The sequence below is a fragment of the Scyliorhinus torazame genome, chromosome 11 (genome assembly GCF_047496885.1).
Source record: "Scyliorhinus torazame isolate Kashiwa2021f chromosome 11, sScyTor2.1, whole genome shotgun sequence".
Lineage (NCBI taxonomy): Eukaryota > Metazoa > Chordata > Chondrichthyes > Carcharhiniformes > Scyliorhinidae > Scyliorhinus > Scyliorhinus torazame.
In genome coordinates, this window is record NC_092717.1 from 20,833,004 (window position 1) to 20,852,228 (window position 19,225).

The 19,225-nt window shown below is 51.8% G+C and overlaps 1 protein-coding gene across 1 annotated transcript in view; it reads right to left on the minus strand.

Annotated features, from left to right (window-relative positions):
• Positions 1–19,225, minus strand: part of LOC140385163 (uncharacterized) — a 223,332-nt gene that overhangs the window by 188,539 nt on the left and 15,568 nt on the right. Inside the window, exon 3 of the mRNA XM_072467026.1 lies at positions 2,471–2,652. Coding sequence (XP_072323127.1) covers positions 2,471–2,652 — 182 coding nt within the window. The remainder of the gene's footprint in view (positions 1–2,470; positions 2,653–19,225) is intronic.

A 19,225-nucleotide genomic window follows, 5' to 3' on the forward strand; every position in this document is an offset into this window, starting at 1 on the left:
TAAACATCCTTGACCACCACTACACAAACATCAAAGGCACTTAACAATCCATCCCCCGACCACACTTCGGAAAATCAGACCACAAGACGGTGTTCCTTCTCCCGGAATATAAGCAGAAAGTTAAGCAGGAGAATCTAGCTAAGAAGATTGTGCAATGCTGGTCCGAGGCAATGGAAGAGCTCCAACAGACTGTTTGGTGTCATTGGACTGGGCCATATTCAAGAACTCAGCGGCCAACCTAGACATGTATGCCACCATCATCAGAGACTTCATCAGTAAATGTGTAGAAGATGGCGTGCCAAAAAAGGTATTACGGGCGTTCCCCAATCGGAAACCATGATTTAACCGGGAGATCCACTCCCTACTGAAGTCTAGGTCCGAAGCATTCAAGACAGTTGACCCTGACCTATACAAGAAATCTAGGTTCAAACTCTGCAAAACCATCAAGGACGCTAAGAGACAATACCACACCAAGGTAGAGTCAAAGACTAACGACAGACTCTCGTCAGTTGTGGCAAGGCTTAAACAATATGATGGGCTACAAAGGAAAGCCAAGTAGAATCTCTGGCAACAAAGCACCCCTCCCTGATGAACTCAATGCATTCTATGCTCCTTTCAAGCAGGAAGCCAACTGTCAACTGCCCCATTAGCCTCGTACACACCCATACCTACCTCAGAAGTTAGATCGGCCTTCTTGAAGGTGAACACAATGGAAAGCAACGGGTCCTGACGGAGTCCCTGGTCTTGCAGTCAGATCCTGCGCGAACCAACTGGAGGGTATGTTCACAGACATCTTCAACCTCTCCCTACTCTGTTCCGAGGTGGCCATCTGCTTCAAGAAGACCACCATCACACCGGTGCCAAAGAAGAACCAGGCATTGTGCCTCAATGGCTACGGTCCTGTGGCCTTGACATCTATCATTATGAAGTACTTCGAGAGATTAATCATGAGACACATCAACTCCATACTCCCAGATTGCCTTGATCCCCTGCAATTTGCATACCTCCACAACTGGTCCGCAGCAGACGCTATCTCTGTGGTCCGTGGCCCTGTACTCATTCCTGGAACAACTTGAAAACAAGGACTCCTATGTCAGACTCCTATTTATTGAATACAGCTCCGCCTGCAACACCATAATCCCAGCCAAGCTCATATCCAAACTCCAAAACCTAGGACTTGGCTCCTCCCTCTGGATCCTCAACTTCCTGACCCATAGGCCACAATCAGTAAGGATAAACAACAACACCTCCACGCTAGTCCTCAATGGCCTTGCAATGCTGCGTTCTTAGCCCCTTACTAAACACCTTATACACACGACTGTGTGGCAAAACTCGGCTCCAACTCCATCTACAAGTTTGCTGATGTCACAATCGTAGTGGGCCGGATCTCAAACAATGATGAATCAGAGTACAGGAGGGTGATAGAGAACCTAGTAGCATGGTGCAGTAATAATAATCTCTCCCTCAATGTCTGCAAAATTAAGGAGCTGGTCATCGACTTCAGGAAGCGAAGTGTTGTACACGCCCCTGTCTGCATCAATGGTGCTGAGGTGGAGATGGTTGACAGCTTCAAATAAATTCCGAGGTGTGCACATCACCAACAATCTGCCCTAGTCCATCCATGTCGACGCTACGACCAAGAAAGCACAACAGCGCCTATACTTCCTCAGGAAACTAAGGAAATTCGGCATGTCCACATTGACTTGTCCAATTTTTACAGTTGCACCATAGAAAGCAGCCTATCTGGCTGTATCATAGCTTGGTCCAAGACCATAAGAAACTACAGAGAGTTGTGAACACAGTCCATCATGCAAGCCCACCTCTACTTCCAGTAATGCTGTCTATACCTCCCGTTGCCTTGCATAATCAAAGACCCCTCCCACACGGGATATTCTCTCTTCCAACTTCTTCCATCGGGCAGAAAATAGAAAAGTCTGAGAACACGCACTAACAGATACAAAAAACAGCTTCTTCCCTCTGTTACCAGACTCCTGAATGACCCTCTTATGGACTGAACTGATCTCTCTATGCATCTTCTCTACTGTTGTAGCACTACACTCCATATGCTTCACCCAATGTCTACGTCTATGTATTTACATTGTGCATTTATCATGTGTCCTATATTTTTCATGTATGGAACAATCTGCCTTGACTGCACACAGAACAATGCTTTTCACCGTACTTCGGTACATGTGACAATAAATCTAAATCTATCCCGTGAGGCGTGACTGTCGGGAAGGCTGCGGGAGGCCTCTCCCAGGATCTACCGGCTGCGCTGTGCTCTTGATCAAGCGCAACGCGGCCTGTAGATCGTGCCCTAGATATCTATCTGCCTTCACCGCTTTTAAAATTTTGTGACAGTTCAATGGAAAACACTTGATGATATATTAGGTGCTACAATATGTCTTTTCAACACCTTTTTCTGTGATCAACCATCCACTATTATAACAATATCAGAATTTTGTCATACCGTGCCAGGTGTATAAGTTGATCGTGATCTTGCAACAAAAATAAAATATCGGATCAAGGCATTATTTAGTCGTTGTGCTGCCTCCTCTGGTTCCGTAAATTTTCCTAAATCAAGGATAAACTCCTCACCAGGTACATTTCTCGAGTCTAAACCTGAAAAAGTGCTGGGACGAGTTCCAGGAGCTGTTGGGGAAAATTAAATTAATTAATGTGGACTGCTGTTAAAGTACAATGGATTACTTACAAAATCTTAGATAGCAATTGGTACTACGAGATTACATATGACTAAATGATCATATCTGCAGCGCAATTCTCTGCACCAGAAACTAAGTGCTGATGCCAGGACTGAATCAGTGTGTTCTATGACAAATTGGCACCATTCCCAGATCAATCCACCAACAGTTAACGGCTAGCACCAGTACCACGTGGAACACGACCGATTCCAATGAAAAACGGTGTCTGATTCGCCAGATTTGGGATTGGTAGTCAAGAGGCTGCCAAGCTGCAGCCGCATATAAGCACTCCACTCCCCACATGCACCGTCCCATCCAACAAGGCAGCAAGGAGAGCAGCACCGCGGTTCCCCAACGCCGAGCTGGAGACCCTACTAGATGCAGTGGAGGATAGGAGGTCTACGCTAGACCCCATGGTGGGGAGGAGGTTGGCACCCACCGCCTTGCACGAGCCTGGGGGCAGGTGGGGGAGGTTGTGAGTGCCGTGGGTAACACCACGACCGGCCAGCAGTGCCACAGGAAACTGCATAACCTTCTCAAGGCGGTCAGTGTGAGTAGGCTTCACAATGCCCCTAGCACTAACCCCATCCCACACACCAATAACCTGACCCCTCCCCTCCCCTCGGATGTGACCAAACCCACAGCCTGCACCACCTGCCAGAAGTCATACCGGCCACCATGCCCGAGTGCCCTGGCCATGAAGGCCACAAGCGTCCTACCCCAAGTGCTGCATGCATCCGATTGTCTAACACTGTACATTTTCTGTCCCCTCCCCCTCCCCACGGAGAAGGTGCCGCCCAAATGGCGGGAGCGGAAGAAAACCGGAGGGGGACCGCCGGACCTGCAGCCCCTCACTGCAGCAGAGCAGCGGGCCTGGGACTTGATCGGCGGGAGCGGGCAGTGGCCAAGGCAGAGGTCAGGATTGGGCCAGCAAATGGGACCCCGCTGTCACAGCTCCCCATGGCACATGTCACCACCCCGATCCCCATCCCAAGCCACGTCCCAACCATGCGTCTTGTCTTGTGTCTTGCAGGACCCTTCTGATGTTCCCCAACCACAACCCCAACCCCAACCACAGGAGGAGACCAGCAAGGAGGAGGAGGACACAGACATGAACCCTCGACCCGCAGCTGGAGACACCCTGGAGCACCAGTCATGGGACAACACCGACTTTCCATCACAGCTGTCTCCAACACCCTCCAATACCCCAGAGACACTCCTCTCGGTTGGGCAATTTAGTGAAGAGGCTCCTGGGACACTATCTGGTGTGCACCACAAACATGCCGCGGGACAGAAGGTGGAGGTAGGAATCCTCGAGAGGGCAGACGGTCGGAGGGCGGTCCGATCCCAGGGGCTATCTGCCGCCCGGATGGGTTTTGGGCTTCTGGAAAGGACGGTCTCATCTAGTGGAGATGCAGTCTCAGAGCCAGAGACTGCATGAGGGGTGTCGGCAACGGGCCAGTGCCTGCAGGTGCAGTTGGAGGAGTCGAACCGCCTACAGTAGCAAGAGATGGTGTTGACCATGCATGCCACCCAAGCCACCACCACACAGGTGGCATCCACAGTGGAGGCCTTGGGGGTGAATGTTTCGGCCATGGGTCAAGATGTTGAAGGCTTGGGGCACTGTGTGGGCGGTGACCAAGGTCCAGGACAGGTCTGCCCTGTCACAGGCAGCATTGTGCCAGGGCCACCTGGACATTGGAACGGCTCTCCTAAGAGTGACCCAGTCACAGCGGGCAATGGCTGAGGGCATCGGCAGCATTGTCCAGGCGCTGACCGATGTCGCACGGACCCAGAGGGTGGTGGTGTACTCGCAGCGTGATGTGGCGCAGTCCCAGGGAAAGAGATTCACTCTCTATGCTCCATTGCCGTGAGCGTAGAGATTCTGGTTGGGGATGTGGTCGTCCAGGACTGGCAGTGCCAGGTGGCGGGGCAACCTCAGGCAATAGCTCCGTTCGCACCCTCCGTCCCATGGAGTAGGCCAGGGCCACGGGCACCCCGAGGGAGCAAGAGGTGATGGAGCTCGTGCTGTTAACTCCTGCAGGGGAGGGGCTGGAACAGCACAACCCCTCAGATTCTCTCCCTCCTGTCCCTGATGCATCTGATGAGCAGCAGGCCATCTGGGACACCTGAACAGGGTGGCACCACATCACTGGGACACCTGAGCCGCAGCAGTCCCATCCAGGCCCGGCCGCCCCAGAAGACGGCCGCCAAGGGGACCCAGATTACACGGTGGGAACTGTAGCAGGCCCCATCCCCTCCTAATGGACCGCCTGGGAATCCACCTCGGCATAGTGTTAGGGCCCGGTAAGGCCAGAAAACGGGTGCACGGCACAGTATAGCATTAGGGGTTAGGGCACAAACCTATAGATATTTGTTCATATAAAAACACCAGAGGGTGAACACGGGGCAGGGTGGCGGGAGGTTGGGGGGGTGCAGATGTTGGGGGTGGGGTTGACCAAGGGACCGCAGTTCAGCCAGCGCTCACCAATCCAGTGCCACCCCTCCATCCCCCACCTCCACCACCCCAGGGTTTCGATGGGACTGTGTGATGGAATGGCCAGCTCGCGTGCAAGGGTCACCCAGGTGGACGGAGGAAAGTGCTACCGTGGGCAGGAGTCAGACGTTGCCGAATGGTTGGAGCACCAGAGCACATCCCAGAGCGGGTTGTCATCATCCTCCATCGCAGGGGCCAGACCCGCTGCTGCGCAGGGAGGGTGTTCTTGCGAGGGGGTGGTTGGCCGGTGGGGGTGGAGGATGCTGCTGCTGTCGCTGATTAGAACGTCTCGTGCGCGGGCAGGACAGGGCGGAACCACACCACCTAGTACACTCAAGCAGCAGCCGGGCCCATCCAGGCCTGGGCGCCCAGGAGACGCTCTCAAACGGGGACCCAGGTCTCAGGGCAGGAATCACAGTAGGCCGCCTCCACTCATGCTGTACCGTCTGGGAACCACCCAGGCGTAGCGTTAGGACCCTTAAGGCCAGACAGTTAAACACCTGTTGAGTTGGCACAGGTGTAGAGCACAGTTTAGTTATAGGGGCTAGGGCACAAATCTGTATATATTCGTTCACATTAAACCTGTTCACACTGTTACAACCTGCCTCGCTGCTCTGTCAAATGGGTGTGAGGGGTGGGCTGGTCCGGTGTGGGGAGGGGGGTGGGAATGGGTGGATGTTGGGGGGAAATGGGCAGACCCTGTGGGTGGCCTGGGCTCTCCTCATCCCCACCTTCCCCCCCACCCCCACTGTCACCCAAGGGTTTCGATGGGACCGTGTGATGGAACGGCCACTCGTATTCAGGGGTCATCCTGGTGGACGATAGAAAGTGTTATAGTGGGCAGGAGCCAGACATTGCCAAACGATGCGGAGCACCAGAGCTCATCGCAGAGCGGGTTGTCACCATCCTCCATCCCATGGGCTAGACCCGCTGTTACTGCCAATCCAGGGCCCCTGTAGTGCGACAGGTATGTATCACAGAGGGGGTTGCAGGTGGGGGGGGCCTGCGGTGTCCATGCTCCTGGCCAGTCCCCCCCTCCAAGTTGGAGAACTTGGAGGCGATCAGAGCGTCCTGTGTGGATTGGCCCTAGCGCACACATCGTGTGTGGCCTCCCTTGTCTGCCTGGGCCCCATGTCCTGTCCATCCTCACTCTCCTCTGCAACTTCATACTCAAGGGCCCCTCCAGAGCAGTCCAGGGACCTTTATTGCATATTGAGGAGGTCGATGCACTGCTCAATCATGCTCCTGGTCGATATATGGGCGTCATTGTAGCGGGTCTCTGTGTCCTCCAGATAGGTGACATCAGCCACAACTGAAGTGGATAACCTCTGTCACCCAGGATCCAACTCCCCAGCCGTGGGGGGACATCTCGAATATGTCAGGAATCGGCAGGTGTGCCAGGATAAAGGCGTCATGCGCACTGCCCGGGTATGGGGCACAGACATGTATGATCCGCAGCAGATGGTCACATATCAGCTGCACGTTCATCAAGTGGAAACACTTTCGGTTGGTGTAGAGCGGCCTGTAATCAGCCGGTGCTCGTACGGGGACATACATCCCGTTGATCCCTGGACCAGGGGCACCCCACGATGTCAGCGAACCCCGCTGCCCGGGCAGCCTGATGGGCATGGTCCGCATTGAAATGGATGTATTGAGACGCCTGGGCATATAGGGCCAACGTGACAGTACCAAGGTCTGAGAGATCCTGGACAGGTCCCCACTCAGCGCCTGGAAAGACCCCGTGGCGTAAATGTTGAGGGCGACCATCACCATGATGGCCACTGGGAGCGGGTGACCTCCCCCATACCCCCACGGTACCAGGTGTGCCATGATCTGACAGATATGTCGCACTGTCTCTCTGCTCAGCAGGTCCGGAAGGTCCTCAAATGACAGGCGGTGCCAGTACACACGAGGCCTCATGCGGCACTTCCTTGGCACCTCCTCCTCTTCGGCCTTTTTTACGGCTCGCTCTCCATCCTGGGCAGCTGCCACCTGTCCCTCTCGGCACGCTCTGCTGCAGCTTCCTCCTACTCCTCGAGCAGCGCCAATCATAGAGCTGCAGAACATCCTAGGGCTGTGGCGACTAGCAGGAAGGCCACCATTGCTGGCTGAATTCCAATATCCATTGTCTGCAGGGGTTGAAAGGTTGACATGTCAGCATGGTGCGTACCCCCGTGGCCAACCAGGACCAACGGCTACATGATGGCCCCGGTTGGCACCGCGGGCTCTGCCACCGCATGTCCCTCCCACCCCCCACCATACCTGCATCCCTGGCCCTATCATTGGCCGGCACCGTATGAGCCTCTGTCCCTGGTGCCCATCCCTGATGCTGGGGTACTGACGGCTGGCACTGCCCCTGCCAGGGGTTGGCACAGTGGCCCGATAGGGGCTACTGTGGGTGTTGCCCTGGGTGTGCCGCTGACCTGTTGCGGCCGGGTGGCGGTGTGTGTGGGGGGGGGGGGAGGGTTGGGTGGATGGTGTGGTGCGAGGGTGAGGCACCCATATGGCCAGTGTCACTCTGCAGAAGCAGCGCCAAGGTGGGTGGCCAGTGGGTGTGCAGCAAGATGGATCCGATAATGGCGTTCCATGCCTGGGCATCGCCTAATCCCATGGGGGGGTCACCCCAGCCGCTCGTCCTGTTTCACCACCCCACCCCAGTTAGCCCAGCCTGTGTCCAGCCCGGCAGCCCATGTCGCTCCTCTCTGTGTCCTCCCTCCTGTCACTCTCCTTCATCAGCCACCATGCCGGTTTCACGATTTTTAAAAGCACAAGTGAACTGCGTCTTCAGGATAGTCGGCCCATCGGAGGCGGAGAATCGTAGAGGCCCTGGAGAACACTGAGTCAGACCCGCTAATGATATGCATACGGTGTTTACTGTATGTGCGTTCCAGTACGCATTGACTTCGCTGTTGAGGTGACGGAGAATCGCGATTTAGCGACAAATCGGCGCCTTCCCCAATTTTGCCATTGGTACCTATTCTCCTTCCAATCACGTTTCGCAATTTGGACGTCAGTAAACGGAGTCTCCCGCCCCATTATCTCATGATGAATGACAGGAATAGGGAGTTAGTAGTCAACAGAAAGACAGTTCAGGGTTAGAAAAGCTACAGATTCTGGCAGATTATCATGGAATAATACAGCACAGAAGGAGACCATTCAGTCCATTTCGACTCTTTGAAATAAGTGTCTAATTAGTCCCATTCCACTGCACTTTTCCCATAACCCAGCATTTTTTTTCTTTTCTAGTTCTTTCAAAGGCACAATTACAAAATTTTCAGCAAATACAAAACCCGGAGGTGTAGTAAACAGTGAGGAAGATGGTAATTGACTTCAAGAGGGAATAAACAGGCTGTTGAAATGGGCAGAATCATAGCAAATGAAACTGAACACATTTTGGAAGAATGACGAGATTCAGTACAAGCTAAATTATACAATTTCAATGAGGATATAAGAACTTGGGGGTATACAAATCTTTGGAGGTGGCAGAACAGGTTAACAAGGCAGTTAATAAATGGTCCTGCTCTCATGTCTACATATCTGTCCTTGGCCTGCTGCAATGTTCCACTGAAGCCCAGCGCAAACTGGAGGAACATCACCTCATCTTCTGATTAGGCATGTTACAGCCTTCTGGATTTACCATTGAGTTCAACAACTAAAGACTGTGAACTCTCTCCTCCACCTTCACCCCGTTTTTATTTCTAGCAATTTATTTTTATTTATTTCATCCATCTGTTTTTCCCTGACCATTTCCCCCTTCCCCCCACCATACACCATTTGGGCTACCTGTTCCCTGTTCCTAGTTGTCCTTTTGACACACAGCTTACCTTTGTTCTGCCATTAACACATTCTAATCTCTAAATGTGCCACTATCAGCACGCTTCTTAGCCTTTATCAGCCCCGTAAGAAGTCTTCCAACACCAGGTTAAAGTCCAATAGGTTTGTTTCGAATCACTAGCTTTCGGAGCGCAGCTCCTCCCTCAGGTGAATCTGAGGGGGGGGGTCACCCACGCGATTGGAGGTCCCCAGCTGGTCGGCTTCATGGCAGGGTGACCTTGCCAGCAGTAGTATAAGCTGCCTTCTCCTCAACTAAATGCCACTCCATTGGACAAAAGAGATGGGCACAGAGCTCCAGGTCAAAGGAGACAGTACCACCATTTTGGTGGTATAAAGGCAGATGATATATTTTCTTGCCATATTGAGCACCAGTGCCTCATGATGCTCAGGCATTCATGGCAGGTTGTTGCTGATGTCTGTGACATGCCGGACCAAGACATCGTTCACAGTGAAATAGGTGGGCATGCACTGCAAGAGCCATCAAGATGGCTATTACTGGAAGGTCACTCTGGGTTCTCTGCATCTCCCTAGACTTGTGTGCTCTCTTCTGCACAGAGAGAAAGCAGAGAATCATAAATGTGAGAAATGGCTTGTGTAGAAAGGATGCGATGATAACATTGTGGAAAGTGACTGTGAGAGATTGGTTATAAAATGTTGACAAGATAAGAGCAAGTATGAATCTTGGCTGTTCAGATAGGGATGTGAGGAGGTGTCTGAAAAGAGAGGAATGAGTGGAGCTGCAATGTGTCTAGTTTGAGGAGTGACATGTAGGAGAATGCCGGAGAAGTCAGAAAGAGGGGGCTGGCACCTGAAAGTGTGATGTTATTCACCTTTCCTGCCCTCATGAGGTCTACTGGCAAATATCCCGGTTCGAGGGACCATATTCCTGTTACTCACTTCCTCAGCCACTTCCATCAATGCTTGCTTAATTCTGTCCACAGGAAACAGTTTTTCACTTCAGTCCTTCAGATTCTGTGGCAGGACTGCGGAGAAGAGCCAGCGATTTCAGGGTGAGGGATGTGGGTTGGGGGTTAGTGGGTGGAGGCTTCCAAAGTCTCCTGTCCATTCTTGTGTTTGCTGAAGCCTCAGGAAGCAATGTAGAGTTCAGCCACTCTGCCTCCTCCAAGAATCCCATTAAGTAGAAATTCTTCTTTTGATAAGAGTGCAAATCATCATCGCATTCACACTCAGTGGTTGTTTGGGAACCCCAGAAGGAAAATGATAATGCTCTGGCTGAGTTAAAGAGGTACAGGTAAGTGCCTTCTTGGACAATGGGTTCCTGACATCCTATCCCACCATGCTGTGGCTAAGTCTATATCATTAAAATTCTGCGCTATGTCTATTTATAAAGCCAAGCATCCCATATGTCTTTTTATCAACCTTCTAAAAATGTCCAGCCATGTCCAAAAGACTTCAACATTTCACAGTACACCTTGGGTCTTGCTGTTTCTGTATCCCTTTAAAATTAGATTATTGTGGTAATTTCACTGAACTAGTAATTCAGAGGTAATAATTTGGGACCCAGGTTCAAATTCCCACCACAGCTGATGGTGAAATTTGAATTCAATAAAAATCTGGAATTATCGACGGCATGGCGGCACAGTGATTAGCACTGCTGCCTCACAACGCCGAGAACCCAGGTTCAATCCTGGCCCCGGATCACTGTTTGTGTAGAGTTTACACATTCTCCCCATGTCTGTGTGGGTCTTATCCCCACAACCCAAAAGATGTGCAGGATAGGTGGAATGGGCGCGCTAAATTGCCCCGTAATTAAAAAAAAAGATTAATTGGGCACTTTAAATTTATTTTTTTTAAATCTGGGATTAATGGTCAATTGTCGTAAAAACCCATGTAGTTCACCAATATATTTTCACTTATATCCTTTCGGGAAGGAAATCTGCTATCTTTACCCGGACTAGCCTAGATGTGACTCCAGATCCACAACAATGTCGTTAACTCTTAAATGGCCTCGCAAACATTCAGTTCAGGGGTACTTAATGATGGGCAATAAATGTTGGCTCAGCCAGGGACACCCACATCTGATTAAATAATTTTTAAAAACTTCACACTGATGCTGAAGACCGACAAAGTTTTTATTTTTAAACAGTTGAGCTCAGACATGTGTAAAACTGGAATAATTGAAGCATATGTATGAGTAACATTTGTTCAGAACAACTGCCTGGAAGGCATCAGAACTCAGGTAAGGTGAGGATGTTTAACAGCTGTTGTGACAAAATAATTTAAGTGATAGTGATCTGTCTAAAGACAGATTCTTTGCTCATCCCTCTTTACCCTGTGGTCTTGTGCTCTCCTCTTCAGTTGATTGTAGGAGCCTGCCATGTACAATTTCAGGTTATCTAACATAATCATTCTCTTTCTCTCTTGCTCTACATCCTGCTAATCCTTCTTCAATTACCTCCTCCAGCAAGTTGTAATGCTTTGGAGTATAGCCAATCCAACCTTTTTTGATGAAATTCACTAACAATCTTCTTCTTTACCATCTTGTGAACTTCTTTATTATTTCTGTGTTGTCTCCAACTGACCCGCTCTGTACTTCTCCTGACCCACACTTCACAACTTTCTGAATGTTTGATTTTTCAAGGTCCACATTTCAGCCTTGTATAACAAGACACTCCAAATCAGTTTTGGTAATTCTTTGTTTAAGATTTATACTCATTCTAATGCAGAACAATTCTTCGTGTTCGGAGAATGCATTATTTACCATTGTGTTCTGTATTAGAAAATACATTCCTGCTGGTTTTGCATCACGTGATGTGTAGTGACGTCAGCAGAGTGTTTGTGCGGGCTTTGGGGAGATTATCATTTTTGATTGTATGAGCAACATCTCCAATGAACCTCTCATTGTGTTTTTGATGCACTACCAATTACGACGAGACGAGAGTAGAGTGTAATCGAGGCTTTAATACGCAGAGATGTGTAGCCTCCCGCAGCTGCTGCCGAAATGGCTGCAGCTCAGAGAGCCCACACATTTATACTCCGCCTACTGGACGGAGCCAGCAGGCAGGGATCTACCCCCGTACCTGTAGTACAGGGACCTTACCGTAATACCCCTCGTATGCGGTACATACAATACAACAGTGGTGACTACCACATTCACCCACTGTTAAAAAAAAGTCCAGCATGGTAGCACTGCAGTCTCACGGCGCCGAGGTCCCAGGTTCAATCCCGGTTCTGGGTCACTGTCCATGTGGAGTTTGCACATTCTCCCAGTGTTTGCGTGGGTTTTGCCCCCACAACCCAAAGATGTGCAAGGTAGGTGGATTGAACACGCTAAATTGCTCCAGAATTGGAAAAAATGAATTGGGTATTCTAAATTTATTATTTTTTTAAAATGTTTTAAAAAGTCCAGCGGGGGTGGTGGAAAACTATTTACATTCAGGTGCTTAACATTTTAAGGAAAAGTTTACAAATTCAGACGATCGGGCGCCATGATCCGTCGTTGCGAACGCCGCAGGTCTGGTGGCGATTTCGGCGTCGGTTCAGTCATCGGTGACTCCGGGAACGTGTCGACCTCATCTTCATCCCCGGGTGGGACCAAGGGTAGGACGGATCGTCCCGGAGCGGGGGCTGTAGTGGGGTGCGCTGGGGGGAGGGAGGGTGGCGCCGGGGCAGAGGGGGGGGGGGCGGTGTGGGGACCCAGCTGGTGCCAGGTCCCTGATGGAGACGGTGTCTTGGCGGCCATTGGGGTACGCTACGTAGACGTACTGCGGGTTCGCGTGAAGTAGCTGTACCCTCTCAACCAACGGATCCGCCTTGTGTAGCCGCACGTGCTTGCGGAGGAAGACGGGTCCTAGAGCTGCCAGCTACGTTGGGAGCGAAACCCCGGAGGTGGATGAAGCTCTCAGTGTCCCGGAGTCCAGAAGGCAGGATATCTTGTGCCTGTCGACCTTCACTGTCATCGACACGGTCGCGAGGTTGTGGGGTCGGGATTGGTCGATCGTGATGGAGGCAAGATGCGGCTGGTCGGCGGCGGTTGCAGGCGATGAGCAGCCCGATGAGGTGGCTGATGAGCAGGGGTCCTGAGGCGGGGAAGATGGCGGCGCTCACGGGCCGCACGTGTCCTGAGGCAGGCAAGATGGCGGCGCCCATGGACCGCACGTGTTGTGAGGGGAGCAAGATGGTGAGCAAGATGGCGGCGCCCACAGGCCGCACGTGTTGTGAGGCGAGCAAGATGGCGGCACCCACGGGCCGCACATGGTCTGAGGCGAGGAAGATGGCGGCGCCCACGGGACGCATGTGGGGGGGTGCAGTGACAATAGCGGCAATCGAGCAGGCCTAGCACACAGCAGCGAAATGTCCTTTCTTCCCGCAGGCCTTGCAGAGTGCATTCCGCGCTGAGCAGCGCTGCCGGGGGTGTTTAGTCTGTCCGCAGAAGTAGCACTTAAGTCCCCCGGGATTGGTTAGCTGCCGCGCGGCGCAGGCCTGGGGTTGGCAGGGGGCGGTCGTTGATGGGGTCCACGATGGGGTGTTCGCTGGTGGGGTCAACGATGCCCAGGAGGGGTGATCTGTGCGGTCGGGGGCATACGCCTGTACATGGCGTGAGGCGACTGTGAGCGAGAGCGCTAGTTTCTTGGTCACCGCAAGATCGAGGGTAGCCCCTTCTAAGAGGCACTGGTGGATGTAGGCCTACCCTATGCCTGTAACGAACGCGTCTCGAACTAGCAGGTCAGAATGTTCAACGGCTGAAACGGCCTCTCACCAGGGCGTGCAGGGCATGCCAGAAATCTTCCACAGACTCACCGGGGAGTTGATGCCGCGTGGACAGAAGGTGCCTGGCATAGATTTTGTTGGTCTGCTGAGTGTAGCTCTTCTTCAGTAGCGCCATGGCCTCAGCGTAAGTTGGCACGTCCCGGATGAGGGGAAAGATATCGGAGCTCAGCCGCGTGTAAAGGATCTAGAGCTTCTGTGCCTCTGAGGGTTGTTCTGTCGCAGATCCGATGTAGGCTTCAAAGCAAGCTAGCCAATGTGCGAAGGCCGACTTAGCGTTGTCTGCCTGAGGGTGCAGCTGCAGGCAATCAGGCTTGATGCGGAGATCCATCGTTGTAAAATCTCTGCGTAATAAATTGATGCACTATCAATTACAACGAGAATAGAGTGTAATCGAGGCTTTATCACGCAGAGATGTGTAGCCTCCCGCAGCTGCTGCCGAAATGGCTGCAGCTCGGAGAGCCCACACATTTATACTCCGCCTACTGGGCGGAGCCAGCAGGCAGGGATCTACCCCCGTACCTGTAGTACAGGGGCCTTACCGTAATACCCCTCGTATGCGGTATATCATAGAATTTACAGTGCAGAAGGAGGCCATTCGGCCCATCGAGTCTGCACCGGCTCTTGGAAAGAGCACTCTACCCAAGGTCAACACCGCCACCCTATCCCCATAACCCAGTAACCCCACCCAACACTAAGGGCAATTTTGGACACTAAGGGCAATTTATCATGGCCAATCCACCTAACCTGCACATCTTTGGACTGTGGGAGGAAACCGGAGCACCCGGAGGAAACCCACGCACACACGGGGAGGATGTGCAGACTCCGCACAGACAGTGACCCAAGCTGGAAACGAACCTGGGACCCTGGAGCTGTGGAGCAATTGTGCTATCCACAAGGCTACCGTGCTGCCCTATACAATACAACAGTGGTGACTACCACAGTTTTACAAGAATCCAGAGTGAGGGCACCTACATACCCTTTTCTCTTTGCGGCAAAAAGAATTATAACAGGAGAGAACACTGGTGATGAGGATTGAGGTAGGAAAACTCGCTGGAAAAGGAAGATTTCTTTGACTAACAGTGGGACGGTATCGGGAACAATTCTCAAGACCGGACTCTCAAGAAGATTCTCAAGATCGGACTCGCACAGACACAGCCAAAGACGCACAGTTGGGCAAAGTACTGTCACCGATGCAGAAGGTTAAAAAGACATTTTTTGACCTCAACTGTGAGTAAGAAGTCAGTTGCGGTAGACTCACTTGTGTTGAAGTGGGGTCTAGGCTTCAGGGAACAGGCACGTGGGGAAGCTAAATGGGCTGCAGGGAACAGTTACATTTCGAAGTCGACCGACTCTTCAAGGGTCGCTATTCGGGGAAATAGTCGAACTATAGTCAGGCAAAACAGAAAATAATTCCTAGTTGCTTATTAAAAGCAATTGTGCCATATTATGCATTAAAACTTAGAAAGGAGGAAGTGTAGCTCCTAGGAGCTGGGATCCAAAAATGGCAGGAAAAATGGGTGCCACGGATGTGTTTGATGAGGATTATGAGACATTGGATTCATATGAGACAATATTCCAATTGTTTCTAATAGCAAATCAGACACTTGAGTTCCTAATGGTCGTAACATTTCTCATTTCAGCTGGCCGCAAAACGTTTATGCCCCTGCAGAATTTAGCTCACCCAGCAAAACCAGGAGATAAGTCCTACATTGAATTAATGAAAGTCTTAGAAGGGCATTTCCCTCTGGGCTCAACGTTTTCTCAATCAACTTAGATAATCTTTCAGAGACCAACTTCCACTGCCTCGCAAAGTGTATTTTAAATTGCACATTAAATTCCTTAGCCCAGTGTTTTTCAAACTTGTTTTCCGGCGACCCATTTTTACAAAATGGCCACCTCTCGCGACCCACGCCATGTTCACAATAGATTCTCCATAGTTACTTCTTCAAACATAACATTCATTGTTATGTATTATCACTTCTATATTATTACATGTAAAATAATGTAAATAAAAATATATTTTCCATTTTTTGTTGCCATTTGGAGATTTAAATAAATATTTCGGCACAGATCAGTGTGTGAGTCTTTTGATCGCAGAGTCCTGAGGTGTTTGAAGGGGAAATGAGGAATTTCTTGGAAACACGTCTGGATTTTGGGCTGATGGGGAAGGAAGGAGACTCATCATTGATCGCAAAGTTAGTCTTACGGAGAGAGCGACTGATCTCAGAAAGTGTGCGGAAAGCGGCTCCCAATTTAAAATATGCATCAAACACCTTATGCACACACAGCACAACTTTAAACATAGATCTGATTGACAAGGTTAAGAGCAACTGAAACTCAACAGACATCAACAAGATTAACTGGCACAGAAATTGAACCAATACTGACAATGTTGATGGTAACAGAAATTAAAGATTAATGGACAATGGTAACAGGGGCAGACAATGAACATGCATCCGATTCAGAGTGTTAACCCTGAAGTCGGTCTCTTTGTGTGAGCTGTACTTGAACAGATGCATTTACCCCCTAACTGGGATGGATGTAGTTCCCAAACCCACACCCGTTGTCCCAGAGCCGAGTTCAGATTGGGACAAACATAATTCAGCATTGTGACAATGGAACAATTGAAAGGTGGGGAGATCCCCAAAAATTGTCTGTGAAATTCTGTATATGGCAGTGCTCCAGCTATGAGTTATTGACTGGGGTACTTGTGGAAATATATTCCAGTCAGCAGTCACTTGATTTTGGGTGGGAGATGCAGGCCTGGAAAAAAAGATCGCGAATCCGTGCTGGAAACTAACACTGTGCAGGAGGAGAATCTGCAGGAAATAAATTTAAAGATGTTGTACCGTCAATAATGACGCTAGAGAGTAAAACGGTAAAGAAGGCTTTAATAAGCTAAGAACTAGCCTGGTGCCGAGACGGATGCTTACTGGGTGCCACCCACAAGGCGACCCTTATATACGACTCCCAGGTGGGCGGAGCCGGAGGCAGAGTCCCCCAGGGTTCCAAGCCCGGTCTTAAAGGGGACATTACCTTACATGATGATAAGGGTACAGTAATACAGTAACCGTTCATCACATTCACCCCCTGTTTAAAAAAGAAGTCTGGCGGGGGTGAAATGAAATCAAAAGTCCATTCGATTCAGCGGCCTGATCGATCTCCTCAGCTCGGGCGGTGGTGCGGCGGACACGGACGTCTTAGTTGAGGGTACGTCCGGGAGCACGGTGGTCGGAGCCTTGGTCCGGGTCGGGGTAGGGGATCGGGGCGCAGGGGAAATAGCTAGGGCTGGGGGTAGCAGTGCCAGTGCCGGCGGGGTGTGTAGGGGGGGTGGGGGCGCTAGGGGACGCGCGTGGTCGGTGTCCACCGACGGGGAGTGGGACCGGGGGGGGGGGGTGGGTTGTGGGTGCCGGATCCCGCAGGGGTGCTGTGAGGGAAGGGCCGTCTGTAGTGGGGGAACCAGCGGGTGCCAGATCCCGGAGGGAAACCGTATCTTGCCTGCCGTCGGGGTACTCGACGTAGGCGTATCTGGGGTTCGCGTGTAGTAATCGGACCCTCTCGATCAGGTGGTCCGTTTTATGGCTCCTCGCGTGCCTCCGGAGAAGAACAGGTCCCGGAGCCATCAGCCAAGGTGGAAGCGAGACCCCGGAGGTGGACTTCCTGGGGAAGACAAACAATCGGTTGTGAGGGGTCTCATTCGTGGCCGTGCAGAGGAGCGGCCTAATGGAGTGTAGGGCGTCGGGTAGGACCTCCTGCCAGCGGGTGGTTGAGAGACTTCTCGACCGTAGGGCCAGAAGGACAGCCTTCCAAACTGTCGCGTTCTCCCTCTCCACCTGCACGTTTTGCTGCGGGTTATCGCTGGTTGTTCTGCTCGAAGCGATGCCTTTGCTGAGCAGATACTGACACAGTTCATCGCTCATGAACAATGTACCCTGGTCGCTATGGATATAAGCGGGGAAACCAAACAGGGTGAAGATGCTGTGCAGTGCCTTTATCACGGTGGCCGATGTCATGTCGGGACAGGGGACGGCGAATGGGAAGCGGGAGAACTCATTGATGACGGTGAGGAAATAGGCATTCGGTTGGTGGACGGAAGGGGGCCCTTGAAGTCCACACTTAGTCGCTCAAAGGGCCCCGAGACCTTCACGAGACGAGCCTTGTCTGGCCGGTAGAAGTGCGGTTTGCACTCCGCGCAGATCTGGCAAGCCCTGACCTCCTCGGTTGAGTAAGGTAGGTTGTGGGACTTGATAAAGTGGACGAGCCGGGTAACCCCTGGGTGACAGAGGTCATTGTGGATGGCTTGCAGGCGGTCCTCGTGCGCGTTGGCGCACGTGCCACGGGACAGGGCATCTGGGGGCTCGTTGAGCTCCCCTGGACGATACTGGATATCGTACGTGTAGGTGGAGAGTTCGATCCTCCACCTCAAAATTTTATCGTCTTTTATTTTGCCCCGTTGTGCGTTATCAAACATGAAGGCTACCGACCATTGGTCGGTGACGAGGGTGAACCTCCTACCGGCTGGGTAGTGCCTCCAGTGCCGCACAGCCTCCACAATGTGCCTCCTTCTCGACTGCAGAGTGCCAAATCTCGGAGGCGGTGAGGGTCCGGGAGAAGAACGCTACTGGTCTGCCTGCCTGGTTGAGGGTAGCAGCCAGGGCGATGTCTAATGCATCGCTCTCTACCTGGAAAGGGATCGTTTAGTCCACCGCGTGCATACATAGCGTCCTTGATGATGTCGGCCTTGATGCGGCTGAAGGCCGATCGGGCCTCAGCCGACAGGGGAAATATCGTGGTCTTTATGAGTGGGCGTGTTTTGTCCGCATATTTGGGGACCCACTGGGCGTAATAGGAGAAAAGCCCCAAGCACCGTTTGAGGGCCTTGAGGCTGTGGGGGTGGGGAACCTAGGACCCCGTTTTCCACGACATAGCCAAGGATGGCTAGCCGGGTTGTGTGGAAAACGCATTTTTCCTTGTTATAGGTCAGGTTGAGGGCTCGGGCGGTCTGGAGGAACTTTTCGAGGTTCGAGTCATGGTCCTGCTGATCATGGCCGCAGATGGTGACATTGTCCAAGTACGGGTATGTAGCCCGCAAGCTGTACTGGTCCACCATTTGGTCCATCGCCCTTTGGAAGACAGAGACCCCATTTGTGATGCCGAAAGGGACCCTGAGGAAGTGGAAGAGCCGTCCGGCTGCTTCGAAGGCAGTATAGGGGCGGTCTTTCGGTCGGATAGGGAGCTGGTGGTAGGTGGATTTGAGATCGACCGTGGAAAATACCCGGTATTGGGCGATCCGATTTACCATTTCTGCTGTGCGAGGAAGGGGGTACGCATCGAGCTGCGTGAAGCGGTTTATGGTCTGGCTATAATCCACGACCATCCGTTTCTTTTCCCCGGAGCTGACTACTACCACTTGTGCTCGCCAGGGGCTGTTGCTAACCTCGATGACCCCCCTCTCCGAGTA